Genomic DNA, 27,465 nt, shown 5'->3' with positions numbered 1-27,465 from the left:
CGGCTCTGCCTTCTCCTCGGCCACAGGGTAATGACTGTGATCACCTTTGTACCTCAGTCTCCACATCTGTACAATGGGGATGGGGTGGTTGTGAAATGCCCACCCAGCAGCTTGTGAATGGTGAGGCAGTGTTCAGAGCCCGGTGGTGACAGGGCACAGGAGGGGACGGTCCCTTCCATGGCGCTGGCCGGTTTCACCCAGCTCAGGCTCTGGCTGTGGGGCCTGCCTCAGGCGAAGCCTCTGAGGCCAGAGCGCGGCTGTCCCCCTCTGCGCTGGGCCAGGGTGCAGTGAGGAGCCGGGCACAGGGCTATAGGGCAGCCCCGCTGGGCAGGGGGATCTTGTAGCCACTGCGCAGGAGCGCCAGGCAGGCGCCCAGCCCCAGGGCCCCTGCCAGCAGCACAGCGCCCAGCGCCTTGAGGAAGGAAGTCCTGGAGCGGGTGAAGGAGCCGGGGGCCATGATGGCCAGCAGCGCGGTGCTCACGGTGAGCGTGTAGAGGATGGACACGCCCGTGTTGAGGGCCACGATCTTGCCGAACTTGGCGAAAGGAGCGATGATGCAGAAGAAGAGCGGCACGGTGGCAACCACGGTGGTGAGGGCGCTGGACACGATGGCCACGCCCACGTGCCGCACGGCCTCCAGCGTCCGCCACTGGCGCTGCGAGTGGGCATCCTGCGGGAGAGAGCCACGCTGGGCCGGGGCCGCCGCTCTGGAGCCCCTGCCCCAGGTCCACCTGCCTGTTTGTGGGTGACAGCGGCGGCGCTCATAAGTGGGAGTCTTTTGACCTAACGTGAAATGTACCCGACTTATGGACGTGTCACGTGAATACACGTTGGGAGGTGGGTCTGTGTGCGCATGTGGCCTCAGGGTCTTGGCCGGGACAACCCACTCCCCGGTTCTGGGGTGGGTGGGTGGGCAGGCTGCGGGGAGGGTCCTGGTTCCCTGTCTGGCCATTTGGGGAGTCACGGGCCTGCCGGAGGCCCCGCCATGCTACTGGAGCCGAGGTGGCCTTAGAATCGGATCTGAGGCTTGCGGCTCAGCGTCTACCACGGCCTGCTGAGGGGCAGGTGGGGGGGTGCGCGGTGGCCCCCGGGAGGCCTGCTCACCTCAGCCTGGTGCGGGGGCAGGTTCTCCCCGGCCAGAAGGTAGCCCTCCACCAGGTGCACGCAGTAATCCACCGAGGAGCCGACCAGGATGGACAGGGAGATGGCCTCCACGGCGCCCATCTCCCAGCCGCTCCAGTACATGATGGTCACCACGAGGCAGACGATGCCTGCGGGGGGAGGGCGCAGCTTGGATGCCGTGGTCCCAGGGGAAGCTCAGTGACAGGCGGGCCCCGAGGAAGGGAAGGGATGGCGCCAGCGGGGGCAATCAGAGGCTCAGAGAACCTGCTGGGGAGAGCCCTACCTCCCCCGCCCCGCCCCGCCCCAGCCACGTACCGAGGATACTCAGGAGCACTGGCAGCAGGAGCAGGACGTGGGTGGTGAACACGGCCACAGCGGCCACACAGATGAGCAGGGAGAGGACCAGGCCGTACAGGGCACTCTGCACCCCTGCACGGCGGGAGAAGCGGGCCTCAGGGGGCTGAGGAGCAGGGAAGGGGCAGCACCCCCGTCCCTGGCTGTGCAGAGGCTGCACGGGGCCCCTGGTGGGGCAGCCACAGCCACGGGGCCTGAGCGTCCTCCGGAGTTCAGTGCAGGTCCAGGGCCTCAGCCCAGGGCCTGGCCAAGACTCCCAAGCCACAGCGCCCTGTGCGGTGGCTGGCCAGTATCAAGACCCATGTGCTCAGATGCCCCCTGCAGGAGGGGACCCAAGCCCTGGTCTCTGGTCAGGGGCCTGGCTCTGGGGCCCGCCCCCGTTCCCCAGGACTCTCGGGGGCCTGTGTGGGCCCCGGCAGGCTGGGGAGGCTTGGGGAGGCTGCTCACCTATGATCTCCATGAATATCTGCTTCCAGTGCTCACAAGTCTGGAAGCCTCGGCGCAGGGCCGAGCCCTCGGGGAACGTCTGCAGCTGCTGCCGGAGGAAGCCCTCCCAGCGCAGGTAGTCCGAGTAGGTTTGGAAGGAGGCCTTGCCCTTGTACGTGGTCTGCAGGGGGCAAGAGCCAGTGAGATGGCAGGGGCTGCGGGCCGCTCGCCGGCCCTGGGAGGGCTGTGCTGTGCCGGGCCAGGGGTGGGTGCAGGCGTGAGCACCACGGGGCTCAGCTTACGGTTGGGCCCAACCAAGAACGTTCCTTTCAAAAAAGATTATCAGTCTTGGGGCTTGGACCCAGGGCCTGGGTGCTAGCACCAGATTAGCACTCTACCACTTTAAGCCACAGCTCCACTTCTAGTGTTTAGGTGGTTCATTGGAGATAAGGGTCTCATGACCTTTCCTGCCCAGGCTGGCTTTGAACCATGATCCTCAGATCTCAGTCTTCTGAGTAGCTAGGATTACAGGCGGGAGCTAGAAGCACTCAGCAGAACATTGGTTTGGTTTTTGTTTTGGTTGGTCACGGGGCTTAACTCTAGCACTACCACTTTGAGCACCAGCACCATTCTTAATGTGGTTGAGTTTTAAGTTCAAAGACAGCTAAGATGGTGGATCTCACAGTGTGTATGTTTTACCACCAAAAACAACTAAGAAAGCCTGTGTGGGGGTTTGGCCTGGCTCCCTGAGGGCTGGAGGTTTCCAGTACCCCCCAGCTGGCAGGCGGTGGGGAGAGGGCAGGCCGCCTGGGTCACCCTACCCTGTCCTGGGGCTCTCACTTTGCAGGTGAGGAACGCGAGGCCATGGGGGACAGGAGAGCAGGGGCACTGAGTCAGGATCAGGTGACGATCTGCTCCCAGGTCGGGTCTCCACACTGAGGCAGCTCGCCAAATCTCAGCAAGCAAAGTGCCATGGCTATGTGTGCGCGCGCGCACGTGTATGTGTGTGTGCGTGCACGTGTGTGTGTGCACGCGTGTAAAACTGCAAGCACTTCCTTGAGCAGAGCCCAGGGCATGCCCAGAGGTGGCAGGGCAGCAGGGAGCGCTGTGGGTGGCCGGCTCCCTGGCTTCCTAGCTCTGTGCCCAGGCCGCTGGGGAAGAGCCATTTCCAGGACCTGTGGCCCTGAGCCTGGCCTTCTACACAGGCCCCGGGTAGGAGAACCAGGGCAGCCGTGCAGGGGAGGCAGAGCTTGCAGTCAAGATGCTGCCGCTGGCACCCACGAGCCATGTGACCCAGGCAAAGGCCTGAGTGGCCACCTGTGATCTGGGCTGAGGGCCAGGAGCAGGGGGACCGTCATCCGTGGTGGGCACCTGGGGAGGCCCGGGACTCACCGACTCGAAGGCCATGGAGATCCACTGCACGCGGCCCTCCTTGACGCCCACTGCCCCGTGCGACAGCTGCCCAGGCAGCAGGTTGGGCTCCGGCAGCTCCTTGCATTCGGGGTGCAGCATCTGCAGGAAGGAGGAGATGCTGTACCCTGTGGAGAGAGGAGAGCACGGGCTGGGGCCACAAGAATGGCGCCCCCCCATCTTCCCCCGTGGCTGCCACCCTGGGCTGTGTCACTTTGCCATTGGTAGAAATGACATTTGCCACCCCTCCCCCCAAGGGACATCCTGGGTAGCATCTCAGGCTCTCTGCCCGAATGTACCCACCTTGGCTTTTCACCCCGAGTCCACATCTTCTGGGGAACACCTCCCCCCATCCACGCACCCCACGCGCCTGCCCTATGCGATCCCACACGCAGACGCGTATCTGCCTGGCTTCATCCTTCCACCGTCTCTGGTGGACAGCGCCCGGGCCCCCAACTCCAGGTACCTGAGGGCAGGCACTGCGCCCCGCCCGGCTTCACCAGCTCCGAGTTGCCCGCGATCGCTTTGCAGAGGCGACACAGGTGGCCGATTTCTTTGAAGAGGTCAAAGCTGCTGTCGTAGACGACGCTGCCCTTTCCCAAAGAGACACACAGCCGGCCCAGGCCGCTCGGTGAGACAGAGGCCCAGGGCCCACGCCCCGACGTCTCCCTGCGGTGCTGTCCCCCTCTCCCCACGGACCCCTCTCTGCCCTGCCCTGGCCCCTCTGCTTCCACCAGGGCTCAGCTACGGCTCCTGGCCTCTCCTTGGCCCCTCAACCCTTCCTTCCCCTCATTTAAACCCCGCCTGTCCCCCAGCACCTGCCTTTCCCCCTTCCTGGACCCGAGACGCCCGAGACGCCGTGGCAGTGAACAGGTGCCGTCCAGGTGTGCGTGAGGCGCTGGGCCCCGGGCAGGGGCTTGGGTGCCGAGGCTGCACTCGGACCAGGGCCCCAGGGTCTGCGCTAAGTGGGCGTACATACTGGGTCTCCGATCACGTGGTTGTCGGCCTGCTGGGTGCGGTTAATGCCAACGATGCCAAAGACCACGAAGACCATGGCCCCGGTGTCTACCAGGGGCCGCACGGCCGGCTTCCCGCAGCCTGTGTTCACACAGGGGTTGAAGCCGAAGGTGGCTGAGAGGCGGGCCTTGGGCACTGCAGGGGTGACAGCTGTCAGGGTGGGCGGAGGGGGGACCGCAGGCCGAGCCCCACGGGTGCCCTGCCCATACCTTTCTCACTGGGCACGAAGAAGAAGCCTTTGGTGGGCCCGTCGGGGCTGGAGCTGAGCAGGCACCCGGGAGGTGCCAGGCACACGCGTCCGTGGAAGGGTGGCCGGTGGGACTGGGCGAAGTACAGCTTCCTGTGGAGGCAGGGGAGGCCGGGAGGCCGGGGCTGAGGCTACGAAGGCCAGGAATCGCGGGGAGGGGGACATGAGCAGGAGTGGCGCTGCCAGGCCTGGGCGGCGCAGGCAGACCCAGCCTCCCATGGCGATTTGCTCTCAGGTGTCATAGATGAGCCAGGGGCGCCTGCCCTAGGCCTGCGCTGCGCAGATCAACTCCCTGTGGTCAAGGCCCTTCCCTTCTCTGGCTCTCAGGGTCAGCAACAGTTCAGGAAGGACCCGTGGCCCGATGTGGTGTCCCTGCCTAGCAGCACCCAGGAGAACCAAGGAGCCACAAGGCTGTTTAAAGCAAGGGTTCCGTGGCCAATCGCCTGGCTGACCATGGGGCCTGAGGCAGCTCAGAGTTCTTTCTAGAATGTCTTATGCTCATCCAGGCAAATCACATGACTCTGGCCACTACTGTGTGTCACAAGAAGAAACCTCCGCCTGAGACAAGGTGAGTCTGGTAGACAGGGCCCAGCGGGCACCTGCGTCCCCCCCAGAGTGGGAGGTTCCCACGGCGTGGCCCCCCTGTCTTCCACCACGGCAGCTGCCCATAGCCTAACCTAAAGTGACATGGCTGCCGGTCTCCCGCTAGACGCCCGCAGGGCAGGAGTCCCCAGCCCAGCCCAGCGGTGGCACTCCTGCACGGAAGGTGACGTTGGGATGCAGATGTGAGTTACGTACACCCACGAAGGAGGAGCGGGGGAGGAAGTGTGCATCCCGACCAGCACGGCTGCCATCTTGGCCCCTGCGGTGCTATGGGGAAGGAGGGGCAGGAAGTGGGAGGGGCAGGAAGTGGGAGGGGCAGGAAGTGGGAGGGGCAGGTAGTGGGAGGGTAGGGCGGGGAAGGGGGTACATGGGGATACATCCCAGGCTGTCTGTGCCTATGACCCCAGTCCTCAGTCCTGGGCACAGAGACATCCCAACAGGTGTGTGGCAAGGGACGGGTTTCCTGAAGGTGCCCGTTGACTTCTCTCATGAGAAAGAGGGAAAGCAGGAAGAGGAGAGAAAGGGAGCTGAGAGGAGAAGGGAGGTGAAGGAAGGGAAGGGGAAGGGAGGAGAGGAGGGGGAAAGAGTAGAGAAGGGGGGCAGGGAGAGAAGAGAAGCTGTAATCCTAGCTACTCAGGAGGCTGAGCTCTGAGGATCGCGGTTCAAAGCCAGCCCGGGCAGGAAAGTCTGTGAGATTTATCTCCAATAAACCACCAGAAAACTGGAAGTGGCACTGTGGCTCAAGTGGTAGAGTGCTTGTCTTGAGCTGAAGAGCTGAGGGACAGCGCCCAGGCCCAGAGTTCAAACTCCCTGACCAACCAAAAAAAGGAAAAAAAGAAAAGTGGAGAGAAGAGAGTAGAGAGAGACAGAGGGGAGGAAGAAGAAGAGGAAAAAGAGGAGGAAAAGGATGGGAGGAGAAGAAAAAGGAAGGGGAAAAGGAAAGAGGAGAGGGGGAGGAAGAAAAGGGGGAGGCAGACTAAGATATGGGGGGAGAGGAAGAAAGGGGAGACAGAGAGGAGGAAGGCGGGGAGTGGGTGGGGGGCGGCTGTGCCGGGCATTACCGGGTGTGCTGCTGCTCCGTGGCGGCCACGTAAAAGCTGAAGTCGAGCCTCCATCCCCGCCTGGCGTCGCAGGCCAAGGTCGTCAGCATCCACCTGCGGGAGGGGCTCGCCGCCTGGAGCAGCCCTACTGTAGACATACAAGCGGTCAGCTTCTTGGTGAAGTCACCAAAAGGCGCTCTATACACCTAAGCAGTGGGTTGACAGAGACAAGACAGGTGGCTCGGGGAGGCTGCGGGCGGAGGTCTGCCCCGCCCTCCCGGGACGTCCTGCCTGGCTCCTCCCTCCCCCCACCCCCCGCCCCTCGCAGGGGGCGGAGTCAGGGCGGAGGCTCCGGAGACCCCCACGCTTGAGATCCCTTCCCCAGCAGGGCTCTGGGCTCTGGAACAGGCTGGGTTCACATGTGGCAATGCAGGGCTGAGAAAGCCAAGCCTGGGCTCTACGAGGGGACGACCCACTGGGGACTGGGGGGCGGGGCCTTTCCCAGGGTGGTGGCCCAGGGTAGCTGTCACTCTCAGTGACCTATGTCCCTAGTGTCACTCACGCACGGCATAGGCCTTACCTCATGTACCTCCAACCATGTCACAGATGAGGAAACTGAGGCTCAGGGAGGTTAAAGAACCTACCATCCCAGCCAGACCTGGCAGAGCCAGGACTGGAACCCAGGCTTGGCTGACCCAGAGGCCCAAGCTGTCACCACTCTGCAGGTGGCTGTGGCAGACCGGGCTGATGTGGCAGCAGCTCCATCTTCAAGAACCCCGCCCCCCAGGTTGCCGGGGCCAGCAGTGCGGCACTGTGGGGCGGCAGCTCGGGTCAGGGTCAGGGCCGCCCAGGCTCACCTGGAAGGAGGGCACCTCTCCGTCCCCCGGGGACACGGCCTGCCACGGCGCTGGTAGGCTGGCATTGAGGGAGAGCCTGTAGATAGCCGGGCGGCCTTTAGCCTTCGCTTTGGAGATGTACACGGTGCCCGCTGAGTCTAGGGACAGGTGAGGGAGGAGGAGTGAGCGGTCACCTGCCAACCTTCCATCCCCACGCAGCTCTGCTGTCTGTGCGTCAGGCCTCGCCTCCCAGGGCTGGTGTGGTTCCTGCCTCGCCTCCCAGGGCTGGTGTGGTTCCTGCGGTGCCCATGCATGGCAGAGATGAGGGAGGTGGGGAGGAGGCGATGGTGGGGAGGAGGTGATGATGGGGAGGAGGAGATGATGGTGAGGAGGAGGTGATGGTGGGGAGGAGGAGGTGATGGTGAGGAGGAGGTGATGGTGGGGAGGAGGAGGTGATGGTGAGGAGGAGGTGATGGTGGGGAGGAGGTGATGGTGGGGAGGAGGAGGTGATGGTGAGGAGGAGGTGATGGTGGGGAGGAGGAGGTGATGGTGGGGAGGAGGTGATGATGGGGAGGAGGAGATGATGGTGAGGAGGAGGTGATGGTGGGGAGGAGGTGATGGTGGGGAGGAGGCGATGGTGGGGAGGAGGAGGTGATGGTGGGGAGGAGGTGATGGTGGGGAGGAGGAGGTGATGGTGAGGAGGAGGTGATGGTGAGGAGGAGGTGATGGTGGGGAGGAGGTGATGGTGGGGAGGAGGTGATGGTGGGGAGGAGGTGATGGTGGGGAGGAGGTGATGGTGGGGAGGAGGTGATGGTGGGGAGGAGGAGGTGATGGTGAGGAGGAGGAGGTGATGGTGGGGAGGAGGAGGTGATGGTGGGGAGGAGGTGATGGTGAGGAGGAGGTGATGGTGGGGAGGAGGTGATGGTGAGGAGGAGGAGGTGATGGTGGGGAGGAGGTGATGGTGGGGAGGAGGTGATGGTGGGGAGGAGGAGGTGATGGTGAGGAGGAGGTGATGGTGGGGAGGAGGAGGTGATGGTGAGGAGGAGGCGATGGTGGGGAGGAGGTGATGGTGGGGAGGAGGAGATGATGGGGAGGAGGAGGTGATGGTGGGGAGGAGGAGGTGATGGTGGGGAGGAGGAGGTGATGGTGGGGAGGAGGCGATGGTGGGGAGGAGGAGGTGATGGTGAGGAGGAGGAGGCGATGGTGGGGAGGAGGCGATGGTGGGGAGGAGGAGGTGATGGTGGGGAGGAGGTGATGGTGGGGAGGAGGAGATGGTGGGGAGGAGGTGATGGTGGGGAGGAGGAGGTGATGGTGGGGAGGAGGAGGTGATGGTGAGGAGGAGGCGATGGTGGGGAGGAGGAGGCGATGGTGGGGAGGAGGAGGTGATGGTGGGGAGGAGGAGATGGTGGGGAGGAGGAGATGGTGGGGAGGAGGTGATGGTGGGGAGGAGGAGGTGATGGTGGGGAGGAGGAGGTGATGGTGAGGAGGAGGTGATGGTGGGGAGGAGGAGGCGATGGTGGGGAGGAGGAGGTGATGGTGGGGAGGAGGTGATGATGGGGAGGAGGAGATGATGGTGAGGAGGAGGTGATGGTGGGGAGGAGGAGGTGATGGTGGGGAGGAGGAGGTGATGGTGGGGAGGAGGTGATGGTGGGGAGGAGGAGGCGATGGTGGGGAGGAGGAGGTGATGGTGGGGAGGAGGCGATGGTGCAGGAGGAGGTGACAGTGGTTGTGACTACGTTTGCCCTGGTTACCACCAGGCTGCTGGTGGCAGGACAGCTATGAAGACACAGGCTGTGTGGTGACCGCCCCACAGGCTTTCTTTACACCCCAATGCCCACGATGGAGACTCCAGGAGGGTTAGGCCCCTCCCAGGGCTCCGCACGGGCTCTGGTGGGCTGGGCAGGGTGGTAGGGAAGCGAGGAGTTTCTGGGTTGTGGGCAGGGCTTCCGATCCCTGCAGCACCCAGCCCTCTTCTGTGAGCTTCGTGTGCAGCTCTCACTCCTGTGGGGATTTGTGGCTCTCCCCGTCCAGGTCCCTGCTCCCCTCCAAAGAGGATCACCGCCACTCACCCTGCGGGAGGACCTCGGGCCGGCCAGCCCAGGGGACGCCTGAGCCCCGCCTCTTCTTCTCCAGGGAAGCGCGGATGTTGTTCTGCAGGCTGTGCGGCTTCTCCTGGAACAGACCTGCCCCCCATGCCACGTCAGGGACAGCAGGGGCCGGCTGGCCAGGCCTGGTGGGCTAAGGGCAGGGCTGGGAGGGGATGGAGCCAGGTCTGAATGACACGAGAGAGAACTGAGGAGACATCACGAGCGAACTCAGTCTTTGAAAGGCGCAGCTGTGGGGTGGCCCTGGTCGTCCACTCTTTTCTATATGTGTGCTGGCGCTGGGCCTTGAACTCAGGACCTTGAGCTCTTGTTTAGCTGTTTCACTCAAGGCTGGCACTCTACCGCTTGAGCCACAGCTCCGCTTCCGGCTTTTTGCTTGTTAACTGGAGATAAGAGTCCCATGGACTTTGCTGTCTGGGCTCAGATCTCAGCCTGAGTAGCGAGGATTACAGGTGCAAGACAGTGCCCCGTCTCCGTGGTGACGCCACACCTCCCCCACCAAGGGGCCTCAGGTCTGTCCCCATCTGGCACGCCATCAAGCACGCGAGTGGGCAGAGACGAAGGGCGGGTGACGCCCTGCTGTGCCACAGCTGTGCGCTGGGTCTCTGCACACTATATGCACTGTTGACCTCAGGGCAGTTCCAGGAGACCGCCACTACTGACCACCCTGGACCCAGGAAAGGCTGGTGACACAGTGCAGACACAGGGTGGGTGGCAGGCGGGTCTGGGCTTCCCTGCTGCCACAGAGGTAGAGCTGGGGCTGGACCTTGATGACCCCCGCCCCCCCCAGCTCTGGCCTTCACCCACAGTGAGCCGGAGCCCGGGCAGGCATGTCATGATCAAGGGGAAGGGCAGGTTAATCTGAGCTCCACCCAACCAGATGCAGGCAATCACAGGCACGGGCAGCCTGTCTTGGTTTCTAGCTGCTCATCCCACCTCAGGATGCCACGAACGGCAAGGCCAGGAGTGGGTACCTCCAAAGCAGCTCCTTCCTGACTCAACCCACACCAGGTCCACTGCCACATCCTGTGCAACTCAAAGCACCCCTAAAAGCCTCTAGGCTCCACTGCTGTCTCCTTGGGGCTGGCCTCGCGGTCAGCTGCCACCGGCTCTGATCCACACCCACCCCGTCTCCACCCAGCCCCAGGACTCCCTCCCTCCTTTGAACTCTGCCTCCTCTGCTCAACCTGCCAGGTTTCCAGGGGCAGACCCCTCACGTCTCCCCACCCCTGGGCCGGACAGGCTCCTGCAGCTGCCTCGCTCAGACCTCGCCCTGCTCTTCCCACCCCTGGCACTGGCACTGCCTCATCAGCCACGCTAACTCCTTCCCTTCTGGCCTGTCTAACTCCTTCTCTCCCCAACCCTTCTGACCTGCTAACACCGCCTCCTCCAGAAAGCCTTCCCTGATAGCAGCCACCCTGCCTTCTCTTCACCGAGGCTCGCATCCGTTACAGTGGCCTGGCGCTGGCACGTGGACTCCCTGAGCCCCAGGGTCCTGTCTCTCCTGCCCACTGCGTCTTCCCAGAGCCGGCACCCAGCCGGCACCCACGAGGGTCCTATGCTTGATCAAACCGGGGGGCCCCGAGGAGCAGAGGTTACACAGCGACAGCCAGACACCAGAGGGTGGGATCTACCTGAGCAGGTGATGCAGGAGATGCCCTCCGCGCTCAGGTTGTATTTGAGGTCCAGCAGCACCTGGATGTTGGTGTCAGGCCGAAAGAGCAGCGGGGCCCGGCTGGCGGGACGCAGCCGGCTGGCGAACACCAGGGACAGGATGAGGATGGAGACGAAGAGCCCTGGGAAGAAGGATGCCGCCCTGGCCTAGCGGGTCTGGGACCCTGCGCACACCCACATCTACAGTGGGGCCCGGCCCTGGCAGTGCCCAGCCCGTGGTGACGCTTGCTAGGGACAGCCCTTCCAGAGCTAGGCCCACGCAGTTATCTGCAGAGTTCCTGAGTCTGGCTTTAAACTACAAGCTGACACTTGTCCATACGAACGCCATTTGAGAACATGGCACAGTTCGTGAAGAGCCAGAACGCTGCTCTTCCCTTCCCCAACCTAACGCACTGTTGGCGACAATGACAAGGGCCAATGGCTATGCGTCACGCTTCCTGATACCTCCTACATTCACTCACCAGGGCCAATGGCAACACCTCACGCATCCTGACACCTCCCACATCCACCCGCCAGGGCCAATGGCAATGCCTCGTGCTTCCTGATACCGCCTACACTCACCAGGGCCAATGGCAACGCCTCCCACATCCTGACACCTCCCACATCCACCGCCAGGGCCAATGGCAATGCCTCGTGCTTCCTGATACCGCCTACACTCACCAGGGCCAATGGCAACGCCTCCCACATCCTGACACCTCCCACATCCACCGCCAGGGCCAATGGCAATGCCTCGTGCTTCCTGATACCGCCTACACTCACCAGGGCCAATGGCAACACCTCACGCATCCTGACACCTCCCACATCCACCCGCCAGGGCCAATGGCAATGCCTCGTGCTTCCTGATACCGCCTACACTCACCAGGGCCAATGGCAACGCCTCACACATCCTGACACCTCCCACATCCACCGCCAGGGCCAATGGCAATGCCTCGTGCTTCCTGATACCGCCTACACTCACTCACCAGGGCCAATGGCAACGTCTCACGCTTCCTGATACCTCCCACATCCACCCACCAGGGCCAATGGTAATAATGCCTCATGTTTTCTGACACCTCCTACGTCCACCTACCAGGCTACAACCTTCATCCTTAGGATGCAGTTGGACACAAATCTTTTCTTTTGTGCCACTCAGTAGTAGGGCATGAATGCCTTCCCTTAGCCTTTTCTGCTCAAGGCTGGAGCTCTACCACCTGAGCTAAACCTCCACTTCTAGTTTTGGTAGTTGGTGTTGAGAGTCTCATGGACTTTTCTGCCCAGACTGGCTTCAAACCTCAATCCTCAGCCACCTGAGCAGCTAGGATTACAGGCATGAACACCTGGCTAGACATGGCTGATTTTTCTTTTTGTGTGTGTGCTGGGGATGCATATAGCAGAACTGCGCTCCCCCGACCACGTGCCAGCCCTGGACAGTCTTGCTATCCTTTGTATGACAGGACACCGAGAGCACAGCTGAGTCGCTGTGTGTGGCAGAATTGGGGTTCAGAGCCAGCCAGGCTGTAGACACTGAAGCCTGACTGCAAGCTTAGTGCTCTCCTGAGCTCCTGCCCAACCCGTGTCAGAGGCCTGGCGAGCGGTGGCTGTGACAGGACCAGTGCCTCCTCTGCAGGAGCAGAGAGGTCCCGCAAGGAGGCAGCCCAAGCCTCCGGCCTCCATGCTCACCTCAGGGGGCTGGGCTCCCAGGGTCTGCATGTCTAGGCGAACCTCCCCCCTCCAGACCAGGAAGCTGGGGGGGGGGGCGCACTTACCCACGACCACCCAGCGACTCTTGACGGCTGACCACAGGGCCCAGTGGTGCAGCAGCTCCTGCAGCTGGGCCAGGAGCTGTCCCCGGCCGCCTCCTCGGGAGGCCGAGGGCTGCAGGCCCTCCGGGGGCACGGACACCAGCGTCACGTCTCCCAGTTCCAGAGACACTGCCAGGGCAAAACAGCAGCCTGTCAGAGCCCCACGGCAGCCTGCCTGCTCCCCGCCCGGTCCCACGGAAGTCCCAGGGCGGGGTGAGGGTCCCCTCCAGGCCACCTCAGCCAGCCCCTGCCCCAGGACCACAAGCACATGGCTGGCAAGGGCGGCTCCCGCAGGGGCAGCGGCCGCTCACCTGGTCCCTCCTCCACACTCAGCAAGGGGATGTCGTCGTCCAGGTAGGGCGCGGGGCCCGGGGCAGGGCCGCCCCCGGGGAAGTGGCCGCACCTCTGGTGGCAGCTGTAGATTCCAGGGAGAGGCATGAGCCAGGGCGGGGGAGGGGGGGTGGCGGCATCGCAGGCCCCTGGGGTGGACAGGAAAGGCCCAGGCAGGCGGCCGCCACTGATGACATCTCCCTGGAGACAACACTGCAGCAGACCGCAGCGACTGTCACCAGTGTCATCTACCCTCTGGGAGACGAGCGGTGACAAGCAGACATTGCCCAGAGCGGCCCCCGTGGCGGGGTGATCGAGCAGGGGACTGACTATCCCTCAGTTGCCATGGGACGGCAGTTTCTAGCAGCAGGAGCCAGCACAAGTGGGAGTGAGCCAGGCCACAGGGGCCTGTGTGGCTGAGGCTCAGCTGCCGTGGCTGCAAGGGAGGAGGGGTGTTCTGGGGAGCAGGACACAGCCCCGCCCACCCAGCTAACACGTGTGAGCATCGGTGTTTCACACAGGTGACAACCTGTCCTTGGGACTCCTGCACAGCGATCACATCTACTTTACAAGAAAGGAACAGAGACTGACCAAGGCTGCACAGCAGACAAGTGAAGGGACTGGTGTTGGGGGCTAGGGGGTCACCTACAAAGACTAATGTGCCCAACCAGGGCTGTGGTTGTGCCCTGGAGAGTTGTGCCCAGGCTGGGGTCTCTGCAGGCGCCTTCCACCAGGATACCTTCCTTCAATACTGTGACACTGTCCTTGGAACTTTTTTTTTTTTTTGGTCAGTCATGGGGCTTGAACTCAGGGCCTGGGTGCTGACCCTGAGCTCCTTTGCTCAAGGCTAGTGTTCTACCACTTGGGGTTTTCTGGAGTTTCTGATGGTTAGTTGGAGATGAGTCTTATGGACTTTCCTGCCTGGGCTGGCTTTGAACCATGATCCTTCCGATCTTGGCCTCCTGAGAAGCTAGGATTATAGGTGTGAGCCACCGGTGCCTGGCCTTACACACAATTTGAATGCTCATGATGTAGCAGGGCGACTTTGTGGAGCGTCCAACCTGCGCCACCACAAACGGACCCCAGAGGGACAATGTGCTCCTCCTCACAAGCCCGAGGTGGGCGGCTCGGCTCCTCTTGCCCCTTCTTGGCTCAGCAGGCAGGTGTAGTATGCACCCCCAAATCCCACCAGCCAAGCTCTGTGTGCCTGGCCCCAAGCCCAGAGACCCTGCATGCTGGCTCAGGACTCATGGCCTCCAACAGCCTGGCCCTTGGTCTCTGCCTAGAGATGGCCTTCAGCAAGGAGGGGTGGCACTGGGGCTGCAGCCTGCACCCCAGCTCCCTATGAGTAACAGCCCCCAGGAAGCCAGCGGTGCCTTCTGGGTAACGGGCACAGTGAGGACCAGGCCCCTGCAGAAGTGCTGTGCCCACGTCCTGGAAATCAGATGGCCACAGCGGCTGCGGCTGGGCAGCAGCGTCTCCTTCCCAGGCTGGGGCCCAGCCAGCACTCACCGGGAGACTGGGCGGGTGGCCCGAAGGCCCACCGTGGCTGTGTGGAGCGAGGGTGGGGGCCGCAGGGGCTCACCTGGCCTGGCAGGAGCTCTCCAGCGGCGCCAGGTAGAGGCTCCAGAGGCCCAGGGCGGCAGGCATGGTGACCAGCACGGCCAGCCAGCAGCAGGACACGATGAGCGACATGAACAGCCCGAAGTCATGCACGGCCGGGATCTGGAGCAGGGAGGGGACAGGCACCGGTTAGACCCCAGCTGCCAGGTGTGGCCCAGGCTGCCGCACACCAGCCTGCCCAGGAAGACACCAGGAGCCAAGGGCTGGTGCCAGGCGCAGCAGTGGAGGACGACGTGCTCATTCCTGAGAGCTACAGCCCTGCTGCCTAGAGCCCCGGCTGCCTACAACCCCGGCTGGAACAGTGTCTGGCCCAGACAAAGCGCACAGTCGTGGCTGTAACAGGAATGAAGCTACACTCATTCGACCAGCCACAGGTCAGTGACGAGCTACAACGGAAGGGGAGCAGGGGACGGGAGCTGCAGAAATCCCACAGGGACCAGCCCCGGGTCACGGCAGGCAGAAAGCCAGAGCCAAGACAAGCCTTTGTGAAACACCTTCACTATCATCTCATTCCATTTCTAGAATAATCCACAAGTGAGGAAGCCACGAAGCTTTTTTTTTTTTTTTCCGGTTGGTTGTGGGGCTTGAACTCTGGGCCTGGGCACTGTCCCTCAGCTCTTCAGCTCAAGGCGAGCGCTCTACCACTTGAGCCATAGCACCGCTTCCAGTTTTCTGGTGGTTTATTGGAGATAAGAGTTTCACGGACTTTCCTTCCCCAGGCTTGCTTTGAACCGCGATCCTCAGATCTCAGCCTCCTGAGTAGCTAAGATGACAGGCGTGAGCCACCAGTGTCCCGCGCTGCTAAGCTTTTTGCTTGTGTGTTTGGCCCCGGTCATGTGTCTCAAAGCCCTGTCTCTCAGACTCGCAGCACCAAGTTCATGTTCTGCCAAGCCCTGAGTGGAGCACAGACCGGAGAGGAAGCCAGGGTGAGGGGTGAAAACACGGCACAGAGCGAGCAGGTAAGAAGAGCTGTGGGCTAGGGTGACACTGTGCCAGGCTGCGTGACCCTGAAGAGGTCACTCTATGTCTCTGGTCCTCAGTTTTGGGATTAGGGAAAGAAGGCTGGCAGTGGTACCTGTGTTTGGGGTTAGGATGACTGACTATGAAAGGACTTGGGAAGCTGCAATGCCCAGGGCAGAGGGAGCGTGGCGTCGCTCCTGGCGGGCAGCAGCCACGCGTACAGCGCGCATCACCGTGGCCTGCCGCTGGTTAGGTTTGGTAAGGGAGGTTCCCAAGCACAGTGGACTCTAGAGGGATGGCGGGCGCCTGGAGGCGGAGGCTGTGTTGTCACAGGAGGGGTGGGTGGCAAGACGGGAGGCGGGTGCCAGCCACGGGTGGGAGGCGGGGAGGCAGGCCAGGCCGGAGCGCCCGCACCTGGGAGAAGATGTTGGCTGCATAGGCGGCGGCCGTGGTGAGGGAGGTGAAGAAGGTGGCCTTGCCTGCCGTCTGGATGGTGTGGATCATGCGTAGCTGCGGGTCTTCTAGGTGTGCGGCCTGGCGGTAGGTGTTGATGAATACGAAGACGTCGTCCACCCCTGTGGGAGGGAGTTGGGGCCAGAGGGCAGTTCAGCTCAGACCCCACCTCTGGACAGCCTTTACAGGTCAGGTCAGGCTCCAGCAGAGTCCTGCTTCTGGTGGCAGTTTACAAAGCCTCACAGCTCAGGCCTCAGGAGTCTCAGCCCCACCCACTATCAGCCCAGGTCCCACCTACCGCTCCCTAGCCACACCCCCAAGCCTAAGCCCCACCCACCCAGCTCTTTGGCCTGGCTCATCCTTTCCTCCAAATCCTAGCCGGCTTCCTGTTCTGCCTGCCTTGCCAGCACCCTTACTTCCTCCCAGCCTCCTTTCTTGTTCTTTGCCCATAAAAGTGCCAGGCATCTGCCCATTTTCACCTCCACACTCCAAGCTTCCCAGGCCTGACAACGCCTTTTTAGAAGCCAAGATTGGCATCCAGGGGGAAGGCCCTTGGGAAGGAAGGGTCAGTGCCCTGGGAAGGCCTACTGCCACGGTGAGGGAGACGACTCACCAATGCCCACGATCACGAAGGCAGCCACGCCGTTGAGGATGCCCAGGTACTGGACGCCAAAGACCACGTGGTAGAGAAAGAGGGCCACCAGGCAGCTGAGGCCAATGCTGGCGATCCCAAAGAAGGACAGGAACACTGGGCGGGACAAGAGATGGGGGGGAGGAAGGGGGGTCCAGCCTCAGTGCCCTTGCCCCCCGCCCCTCCACCTTTCTGTCTATTCTCAGCACAGGTACAGAGCAATTCTCAGCTCTCCATGTCTGAATACTGGGTCCACAGGAGGCCCGGGCGGCAGACAAAACCATCTGAGCCAGTCATGTGGCCCAGGACCTCACCTGAGAGGAGGTACTTACCTTGAGTGCTAGCACAGAAGAACTATGCAATGTGCCCTAGGCGACCAGAGGTTCCTCAAGAAGGAGCTGTGTCAGTCAGGATTACCACTGAGCCCTGGCACCTTACAGCATCGGACACACAGCTGGTACCCAGTTAATATATATATATATTTTATTTTTTGTCAGTCATGGGGCTTGAATCTGGGCTTGGGCGCTATCCCTCAGCTCTTCACCTCAAGACAAGTGCTCTACCATTTGAGCCACAGCGCCACTTCCTGTTTTCTGGTGGTTTATTGGAGATCAGAGTCTCATGGACTTTTCTGCCTGGGCTGGCTTTGAACTGTGATCCTTAGATCTCAGCCTCCTGAGTAGCTAGGATTATAGGCGTGAGCCACCAGTGCCCAGCTGCCCAGTTAATATGTGCTGCATATCCTTCCAGGGTTTTTTTTTTTGTTTTTGTTTTTTTTTTCTGATCCTAGGGCTTGAACTCAGAGCCTGCAGAGTTTCTGAGCTTCTTTGTGCTCAAGGTTAGTGCTGTATCATTTGCGCCCAAGTGCCACTTGGGTCTTTTCTGAGTAGTATATTTTTATTTTTTGCCAGTCATGGGGCTTGAACTCAGGGCCTGGGCACTTGTCCCTGAGGTACTTTTGTTCAAGGCTAGCCCTCTACCACTTGAGCCACAGGGCCACTTCTAGCTCTTTCTGTTTAAGTGGTACTGAGGAATTGAACCCAGGGCTTTGTGCATGCTAGGCAAGCACTCTACCACGGAGCCACCTTTCCCAGCCTTTTTTCGAGTAGTTGAGTGGAGATAAGAGTCTGACAGACTTTCCTGCCCTAGATGGCTTCAAACTGTGATCCTCAAGTCTCGGCCTCCTCAGTAGCGAGGATTACAGCTGTGAGCCACTGGGGCCCCTCCCCTTTCCAGCTTTGAAGGCATAACCATCTCTGACCCTCTTGGGCCACAGAGCACACCTGCTGTCCATGGACAGTAGTAAGCAGTGGCTAGCGAGCACGGGGCTAGAGATGCCCACTTCCGGGGGGAGAAGGGCAGCTCATACAAGCTAAGAAACAGGCTACAGAATAACCCACAGCCCTGATTCTGACACTCCAGATCCCCCTATCAAGGGAGAAAACTGATCAAAGAGCAAAAGGTCAAGCTGCTCTGACAGGCCAGATGTGACTTGCACACACATACACACACACACACACACACACACACGCCAGCTCTGACAGGCCAGATGAGAGACTATTCTGGTATTCCTGAGAAACAGCTTTGGCTCGCCAGCAGGAGAGGAGGGAGGAGGGCCTGGCCGTACCTGAACAGGAAGTGAGGATGTAGACGAGGGCGGCAATGCAGCTGCTGCTGATGAAGGCCAGGAGCATGTCGTTGTTGAAGGTCCTGCGCACCTCGTAGTCGAAGAGGTCTGTTCCCCCGTAGAGGACCTGGACTTTGCTGGGGGAAGGAGGAGCATGAGGAGAGGACCCGGGGAGAGGGAGACAGGAAGGCTGGGAGCCTCCCCCTCTACCTTAGCTAGACATGGAAATCACCTGGGGGCTTCTCAAGTCAGGCCAGACACAGGCAGACTAAGTGGGGTTTCTAGGCAGAGCTGAGGCTTCCATGTTCTCTAACCCTCCCCAGTGGTTTAGCTGTATGGCCAATCTTCAGACTTCCTGTTCTATTCGGTTAATAATCAAGTCTATGTCAACTTCCAATTTCAATTACCAATAGCAAAAGCTAAATTCTCACTGGCTTCTTGATTCCATTTCATACTGCTATTCTTCTTGGGCTTACAAGTTATTTTTCATTCTTTTTCTTTTGGTTGGTCATGGGGCTTTAACTCAGTCCCTGGGCACCGTCCCTGAGCTTTTTTGCTCAAGGCTAGAGCTCTACCACTTTGAGTCACAATGCCACTTCTGGTTTTCTAGGGGTTAATTGGAGAGAAGAATTTCACAAACTTTCCTGCCTAGGCTGGCTTTGAACAGGTGATCCTCAGATTTCAGCCTCCTTAGTAGCTAGGATTATAGGCTGAGCCATGGGTGCCTGCTTACAAACTATTTTTAATAGGAAAACAACCAAAAATGCAAACAGGAGCAACCCCTGATTTTGTTGAAGGAGTAACAGGATGAGATCTAAATTGTATTTCTTACAGGAACCAAAAGAAATGTGGGGCTGGGAAGGTGGCTCAGTGGTAGAGCGCTTGCCTAGCATGCAGGAAGCCCTGGGTTCGATTCCTCAGCACCACATACACAGAAAGAGCCGGAAGTGGTGCTGTGGCTCAAGTGGTAGAATGGTAGCCTTGAGCTAAAGAAGCTCAGGGACAGTGCCCAGGCCCTGAGTTCAAGCCCCAGGACTGGCAAAAAAAAAAAAAAAAGCGTGTGAGCAAAATGTGAGAAAAAATATGGAAGACAACACTGGACACCAGACAACAAAGGATGATGGTTCCTGAGAGACGAGGGACAAGGCAGGCCTCTGGTTACCCTGGCTTAGTGTCTTAGCCACATTTCCTGTTCTCAAGCACAGCTCAACACATCACTTACTGGATTCTCCAACAACGTGGAAAACTTCGATGAAAACTATGAACCTATTGACTCAAGAAGCTTGAAGAATGAACTTCAAAGAGAAAGAAAAAAAGTACAGTAGTACAGATCTTAAATTGTTCAAAAAGTTGACCAAGAGAGAATCTTGAAAGCAGCATGGGAGAAGAGCACATCACAGACAGGATCAAAGAGGAGGATGGCGGAGGATAATGCAAGTTGGGAACAATGGAGCAACATCCTTCCATACTGGGAAAAGACTGACAACCAATTTGATGTTATTTACTGTTAAGTTAAAAAAATTTACAAGCCGGGCGCTGGTGGCTCACGCCTGTAATCCTAGCTACTCAGGAGGCTGAGATCTGAGGATCGAGGTTCAAAGCCAGCCCAGGCAGGAAAGTCCCTGAAACTCTTATCTCCAATAAACCACCAGAAAACTGGAAGTGGCGCTGTAGCTCAAGTAGTAGAGCACTAGCCTTGAACTGAAGAGCTGAGGGACAGCGCCCAGGCCCAGAGTTCAAGCCTCACGACCCACCAAAAAAAAAAAAAATTACAAATCCTCTCTCTAGATGCAGAATAAGCATTAGGAAAAAAAAAAAAATCAAATGTTCATAACTGATTTTAAAATATAGCCCATCAAATTAGAAACAGAAGGATGCTCTCTTAGCCTGAGAAAAGACACCAACAATCCCACATGCTTTTTATTATCTTTAAGTAATTGCACAAAGGAGTTGTCATTTAACAAAGCAGTTTATGAATACAGTGCATCTCGATCATCATTCTCCCCATCCCACATACTTCTCTTAGGAATAGAACAGGCTGCACAATCTCATCACAGTTGCTCAGTATTGTACTGGGGGTGCTAGCCAGTGCAATCAGACAAGAAAGAAAAAGGCAGGTATCTGAATCAGAAAGAAGCAAGACTGTCTTTGCTAGTGAAAATGGGATTATGACTGAAAACCAAGCAAAAGAACAGACTGCATCCACACATGTATGGGTTATCCAAAATCCATCATAATGGTCATGTTTAAGATCAGAGAGGAGACTGTGGATCAAAAAAAATCAATGAATAAAACTAGGAAAAATTTCAACAGTGATGTAGATCTACACAAAGAATCAGATGCAAATTCTTAACAGAAAGGCAGAACTTTAAAAGCTCAGACATTAAATGGCAGTAAAACACAGTAAAACCTAGAAAAGAGCACTGAAGACAGATGGGACTTGGTGATAAGAGTTAACATTTGTGTAATTACAGCCATAAAAGGAGAGAGCACAGAGAAAACAGAGGCAGAAGCAATATCTGAAGTGATAAGAGCCAAGACGTTCTACAACTGATTAGACATCAACCTACAGATTAAGCTCTGTGGCCCAAGCAGATCCAGTACAAAGAAAACCACAATACAGTAAAACTAGTGAAATGGAAGACCAAGAGAAATCTTAAAACCAGAGGGAAAACAACCATTCAAAAGAGTTACAGGCTGACTTCAGTACAGAAACAATGGAAGTCAAAGGACAGTGGAACAGTATAAAGGAAACTAGCCACCCATTTATCTAACTACACCAGCAAAATCAACTCCAAAAAGGAGAGCAAAATGGAGGTGTTATCCAGTTAAACAAAACAGAGAATTTATCCCCAGTAAGCCTGCATTGAAAGAATACTACAGAGATTTCAGGAAATGATCCCAGAGGGAGACATGAAACTGTAGAAAATAATGAAGAGCAATAAGAAAAGGTAAGCATGCAAGTAAATATGAATAAGACTACGTGAAATAACATAACATCTTAGGGAGCTTTAAGCACATATAGAACACACAGGATAAAAATACAAGAGGCGGACAGACAATAAAAGCAGTGTTCTAAGACTTCTCGCTTTATCAGGGGAACAGTGAGAGTGGTCACGTGTATAATTCTGTATTAAGTCAAGGTGCAAGTCCTCATTTCTTGGGTCACCAACAATGGAGTGAAAGGGATTTTATTAATCAAAGAAGACACTGAAATCACAGCTTTGTCTGTCACGATTGCTATGAAGCACTAGGGGAAAGGGAAGGGAATGAGGGCAGGGATTTGACTCTGCAGCTGAACATTTCCACAGGGATAATTCAGACCAGAAACCTTGAGGAGCCTTCTACCATCAGCCACTCTCAGCTACCTTTCCTCCAGACTTGTTCATTCATTCATTCCTCAGACAAACCCTTACTAAAGCCTGGTACAGTGGTAGGGCTAGACCTATAGAAATGAGCCAGAAACAATCCCAGACCCCAGTGATGGAAAATACTCAAACTGAAAGCACTCACCTTCCCTCCACCCGCGCCCCTTTGCTGCTGACTTCCCTCCCCCCGCCCCAACAAACACATTCACTGGTTTGGGAAGAGGGCCTGAGACCAAGGCCAGGTCTAGTGCTGATGCCCCTAATAGACACAAATGCCGTTGAGACATTGAAACTCTCAAGATTGCTCTCCTACCTCGCCTCCATCTCACCCTGCTTCTATCTGCTCTACCTTCACTTTTTCTGCCTAGTGTTTAAAGGAACCCTACTTTAAGGGGGGTGCTATTTCCTCTTCAGTCAGGCTGAAGGAGACCTGGTTGCCAGGTCTTCTTCCTGTATAAAACCTGTTGGACTGTTGAGTTCGCCTTTCTGCTCTTTTTCTTTTCTTATATCCAGTACACAATTCATACTACATTGGGACAGAATATAAAAGCAGACCTTTCCCAAATTTTAACATGTGATTTTATCCTAGGGCTTTTATTTTAGGGTTGTGATGATGGTAGGCACAACCACACCTGGTACACTTCCTCCTTTTATTGTTCCAATGACACCTGGAGACAGTAACTTACCAGCATCTCCTTAGATACTTGAGACAGAGGAGCTCCTTGTCTCCTATCTAGAAATCTTTCTAGAAAGCACCATCTCAGGAGGAAATCAATACATAAGGCCTGTAGGGCAAGAATTCAGGAACTCCCTCTCCCCCCCCCACCCCCAAGCTGTCATGTTCACTAAGCATAAGCACTGATCAAGGGAAGGGCTTTGCAGAGAGACAGCAAGAATGTATCTGGCTCTGCCCCTGATTTGGCAAGAAAGGCTTCCTGGGGGGAGAAAGGATGTAGGAAAGGGGACCTGCGGTTTATGACCACGAGGCAACGGCAAACATTCCCTGCAGCAGCTACCTCTCTCACACAGGGACAGGACCCCACGAGGGTGCAGCGGGACTTCCTACCTGGTGGACTGCTTGGCCAGCATGGCCACATATGTGACCACGAAGCTCTGAAACTTGGCCCGTTGCTCCTCCCAGCGGTCATCCACTGAATAATAGTTGGGCAGGGGTGCCCCAAACAGGATCTCGCTACGCAGGAGGGAGCTCTTCAGATTGTCTGCGGAGAGGCCCTCATCCACATACCAGTAGAACTCTGGGTGAGTCATGGCCAGCTCTAGGGAGCCTGTGGGCAGGGGGTAAGGCCAAAGAGCTCAACAGGTAGTGCCCACCAGCCTCCACACCCTCTCCAAGGCTCTCACTCAAGCTTCCTGGGGGGGGGGGGCAGCTAGAGACAGGGATAGCTTCCAGAACCTACAGCTCCCAGAAGAGCAATCCTCAATTGCTCTGTTTGAATCCCACTTAATTCCAGGGCTCAGACTAGGAAGGCCTACAGCTTTATCCTGTCCCATTCCTGCTCTGCCTCATGGGGTTCTGTCTCCCCTACATCCTCCTGTATCCAAAACCCTGCCCCAGACCCCACAATTCTCTGGTCCTATTCGGCTCTTCCTCATTAAAGTCCTATAGCTGATGTCCCTAAAGGATGACTGACATCAGCCATCCTTCAACCTCTCTTCCACGTGTGTGCATGTGTGCGCGTGTGTGTGTGTACTGGGGCTTGAACTCAGGGCCTGGGTGCTGTGCCTGAGCTTTTGTACTCAAGGCTGGTGCTCTACCACTTGAGCCACAGTTTCCACTTTTGGCCTTTTTTTTTTTTTTTGGTAGTTTATTGGCGATCCGAGCCTCATGGACTTTCCTGCCTGGGCTGTCTTCGAACCTCGATCCTCACATTTCAGCCTCCTGAGTGACCAGGATTACAGAAGTGAGCACCGGTCCCTGCTCTGAACAGCCCCCGCGCCGCCTCACCCCGCCTCGCCCCGGAGCCCCCGGACTGCTCACCGCGGATGTCGGCCAGGTCCTGGCCCATGCCGTCGTAGTAGATCTTGCCGCCCCTCTCGGTGGGGAAGAAGTAGGTCATGAGGGAGCTGGGCGGGGAGCAGTACGAGTAGGAGCCCAGAGGCAGGTCTTTGAGCACCTCGTGGGGCTTCCAGCAGAACTCCCGGAAGCCCGGGTGGTCCATGATCTTGCGCTCGATCTCGTGGATCGTCACCAGCCGCTCGCTGGTGAAAATGTTGCGCTCGGCATCGCCGCGCGCCAGGAAGATGAGCTCGATGCGCCAGTGCGCGTGCGTTTGAGTGTTGGCGCTTACGTAGGTGCGTGAGTAGTCCCAGTGCGAGGCGGCGCCGCGACGGGCACGGCTCTGATTGGCCACGGTGGCTGTAGGGGGTGGGGCGCTGGGCTGGTGTGGCTCTTTCTTGGCCACCACTGGCGGGTCCTGCGAGGCTTCATCCTGGTTGGCTGTCCCACCCGCCAGGGGCGAGGCTTCTCTCTGGAGACGCTGGTTCTGAGGGGCCGCTGGCCTTGGGGCAGCTGAGGGGTCCCAGGCGGCCGCGGGGGCGGCCCGCGGGGCTCGGGCCGGTCTGGAGCGGTTCCCCAGGTGCAGCTGCTGCAGGCGCTCAGCGATGAGGCGCTGAAGCGTCTCGGAAGTGAGGTCGGCCAGGTCGCGCCTGCTGCGACCCCAGGATCCAAACTGGGACTTGAGAGCCAAGGCCAGGGCGTCGAAGCGCTGCGAGGCCTCGTGGTTGCGGATCTCGAAGGCGTTGTAGGAGATGTCGATGTCCAGGGGAGGGTAGTAGAGGAACATGAAGGCCGACAGCGCCATGGGCACGCTGCAGCCCAGGAAGAGCACCAAGCCCGCGCAGCACGGGTTGGTGAAGGCCCAGCCCAGAGTACTCCAGAACCCCGAGGCTGGCGGCCCGGGAGGGAAGGTCCACCGCCGCCAGCAACAGTGCCCTACTGCCCCAGCTCGGGGCCCCGACTTCTGGGCCCCCCTAAAGGCGTCTCCAGTCCCTTCCTCCTCCTCCTCTGGCCACACATCCTGCAGCAAGGGATCGTCTTCAGAATCCATGGCCTACAGGGGAGGCAGGGGTCAGCAGCCTGCAGGGGGAGGGGCCAGTGCTAACCCCGCCCACTGAGCAGCCCGCGGGGCGGGGCCAATCCTAGACACGCCCACTCAGCAGCTCACCGGGTGGGACCCGTGCTAGCCCCGCCCATTCACAACCAAACCTATTGCTTTGGGTCTCCTGCAGCTCTACTGAACTCAACCAGGTGCCACAAAAGGAAGAAACCACCTCTTTCATCACTTCAACAGAGAGACAGACAGAGAGGGAGGGAGAGGAGAGAGAACGGGCGGTGGGGGTGGGAGAAACTGGGGCTTGAACTAGGGCCTGGGAATTGCCCCTTTAGCTCTTTCGCTCAGGGCTGGTGCTCTACCACTTGAGCCACAGCTCTGCTTCTAGCTTTTTGGTGGATAACTGGAGCTAAGTCTCATGGACTTTTCTTTGTCTGGTTGGCTTTGGACTGCAATCCTCAGATCCACTCTCCTGGGTAGCTGGCATTACAGAGTGTGCACTGGCACCTGGCTTAGATCTTGGGGTTCAAGGCCACAGAAAAGGAGACCTGCAGCTCAATTACAAATAGAAAAGCTGTTTCTCTCCGTGTAAGGGGCATTGGAAAAGAATCCTAATTGCATGTGATTTTCTGGATCTTTTGCCGGTTTCTCTGACTTCAGAACTTAAAGCTAATGTGAGATGTGACTCCACACCACCACTTGTGTTTAATGAGCAGCTGTAAAGTACGCTCACACAAGTAAGTAGAAGGGGAGACAGACCCTGGCTGGGTCCCAGCAGTGAACACTGGCAAGGCATTGGGCCTCTGTGGACATCAGAGTCTTCATCTGTGAAATAAGGTGAGCGTTCTTGTAGCTCACGATTTGTGGGGTCAAGGGTGGAAGTAATCTGCAGTCTATATGGAATGTTAACTATCATCTGTCACATAAGCAGACTCCTCTGCTTCCCTCTGGGGACCGTCACATGCTAGCCATGGCTCAAGGGGGTGTGGCTGTCACCACGTCTCCTCGGCAGCCCCTCCCCTCCCCCCCCCCCCCCCACAGCTGCATTTCTTTCATTGTCAGATTCAGATCACTTAATATGCAGCTGTAGCAATGTCAAACCTTTGGGCACAGGCAGGGGCAGGCCAGCTGTCTTCCCAAGACCTGAGCACAAGCAGCCAGCAAGACTGGCAGGAAAGGCAGTCTGAGGATCCCAGCGGGGTGGGGGGCAAAGGCGGGCATCCCCGGGCACGGCCTGTCCCCTTGTCTTGCCTGCCTTCTGTGCAGGTGGAGAGAGCCTCATTATCTAGTTAGACACCAGGCAGTGAGAGGAAGAAGCTAATTATGCCAGAGCTGACTAATTAATTCTGCCTTTCCTATTAACATTCTCTGGAGCGTTCCATTTCAATTAGACGGTCTGTCCGGGAGGAGAGCAGACTGCCGTCAGTCCGGAGAAAGTGAGGAGGACGAGGGGAAGCCAGGCATCGGGGACAGACGTTGGAGAGATTTGGGATGGAGGGAGATGGAAAGAGACAGGGACAGATGCGAATAGGGACATCAGGAGAGGAATAGAATGACCAAGAGTGAGAGGAAAGAATTGCACAGCACAGGACAGAGGGTGGGGGGAGGGAGGGCTGGACGGGACAGAAGCTGTTCCTGGATTACACAAGATTTCTATCAATGAGATAATTAAACTTCCAATTCGATTTGCAATGCTCCCAAAGGAGCCCGCCAGCCAGCTGCAAGAATACTCACCGTTCTTGTATGTATTTGTATTTGTGTGGGAGACAGCCTAGACCCAGTCTGTCTCCCAGGGGAGCACTGTAGTTACTACATGGTGGCATCTGCCCTCAGAAGGAGGAAGCCGTAGGTAACAGAGACAGGCAGAGACTTCTGTACTTCTCTTGGACTAAATGAGCTTACCTGCTCCCCCCCACCCCCAGGCCTGCCTTTCTGCAATGTGTTGGTATGGAGGGGGTTTAAAGGTCAGAATTGGATGTCACAGCAGCCAGCCCTGGGTGCTCTGGGGACCCTGCTATCCCATTGCTACTCTGTGAGGAATGCCACTGCCCTTTCCAATGGCACCCAAACCTCATCATCTTCCACGGCTCTGATGGATGTCCCTGCCAAGAGGTCTCCCAGATCTGAACCCCACCAATGCCTGCCCAGTCTCGCCACCCTCCACCTGTGTGTAAAAACTCCCCAGCTGCCAGGCGCCAGTGGCTCACACCTGTCATCCTAGCTACTCAGGAGGCTGAGATCTGAGGAGTGGTTCGAAGCCAGGCTGGGCAGGAAAGTCTGTGAGAGTCTTCTCTCACCAATTAACCACCAAAAAGACAGAAGTGGAGCTTGCAGCCTTGAGTGAGAAAGCTAAGGGATTGCCAGGTGCTGAGTTCAAGACCTGGTCCCGGCAAAGAAAGCAGGAAGGACAGGGGAGGGAGGGCAGGGAGATGCGGCTTCCGCTGGACTCTCAGGACCCCCACCCAGATGTGGAATCCCAGCGCCATGCTTGGGCAGGCCTGCACCTGCGCGTGCACAGACCATGCAGGGGAGTTTCTGCTGAGCAGCCTGCTGTGGTGTCGGCCACATGGGCAAGGGAGGTGGTCGGTGGGAAATCCTAACCCAGCCTTCCGTCTTCCCAGGAGGCTCAGCTTCCACGCCGCAGGAGGCAGCCTGGGCCTTCTCCCCAGGACGGCGCTGTATCAGGACCGCAGTGGATCCTTGCTCTCTACACGACCCCCGCCACCAGCCCCGGAAGCAGAACGTCCTCAAATGCTCCTACCGGAGGCCAGCAGTGCAGAGCACCGT

The 27,465-nt window shown here is 58.2% G+C and overlaps 1 protein-coding gene across 2 annotated transcripts; it reads right to left on the bottom strand.

Annotated features, from left to right (window-relative positions):
• Positions 1 to 193: 193 nt before the first annotated feature.
• On the bottom strand, positions 194 to 24,675 carry Disp3 (dispatched RND transporter family member 3). 2 transcript variants are annotated; one of them, XM_042695734.1, is made up of 21 exons: positions 24,157 to 24,675; positions 23,607 to 24,057; positions 22,674 to 22,893; positions 18,240 to 18,376; positions 16,595 to 16,729; positions 15,943 to 16,103; positions 14,531 to 14,670; positions 12,927 to 13,030; positions 12,580 to 12,744; positions 10,795 to 10,956; positions 9,125 to 9,238; positions 7,077 to 7,213; positions 6,241 to 6,425; positions 4,539 to 4,669; positions 4,292 to 4,464; positions 3,779 to 3,905; positions 3,295 to 3,440; positions 1,924 to 2,083; positions 1,438 to 1,551; positions 1,105 to 1,271; positions 194 to 670 (listed from the first exon to the last, which is right to left on the bottom strand). In XM_042695734.1, exons 1-21 carry the CDS (start codon positions 24,673 to 24,675, stop codon positions 308 to 310), a joined length of 4,011 nt encoding a protein of 1,336 aa, XP_042551668.1. In that variant the 3' UTR covers positions 194 to 307. The 2 variants fall into 2 exon arrangements, with proteins under 2 accessions (XP_042551668.1, XP_042551666.1); XM_042695732.1 differs by having other exon boundaries at positions 23,607 to 24,675.
• Between the last annotated feature and the right edge of the window lie 2,790 nt (positions 24,676 to 27,465).

Source organism: Dipodomys spectabilis, unplaced genomic scaffold, assembly GCF_019054845.1.
Source record: "Dipodomys spectabilis isolate Male_0828 unplaced genomic scaffold, ASM1905484v1 ptg000188l, whole genome shotgun sequence".
In the NCBI taxonomy this organism is placed as follows: domain Eukaryota; kingdom Metazoa; phylum Chordata; class Mammalia; order Rodentia; family Heteromyidae; genus Dipodomys; species Dipodomys spectabilis.
This window is presented reverse-complemented; position numbering and strand designations above follow the sequence as displayed.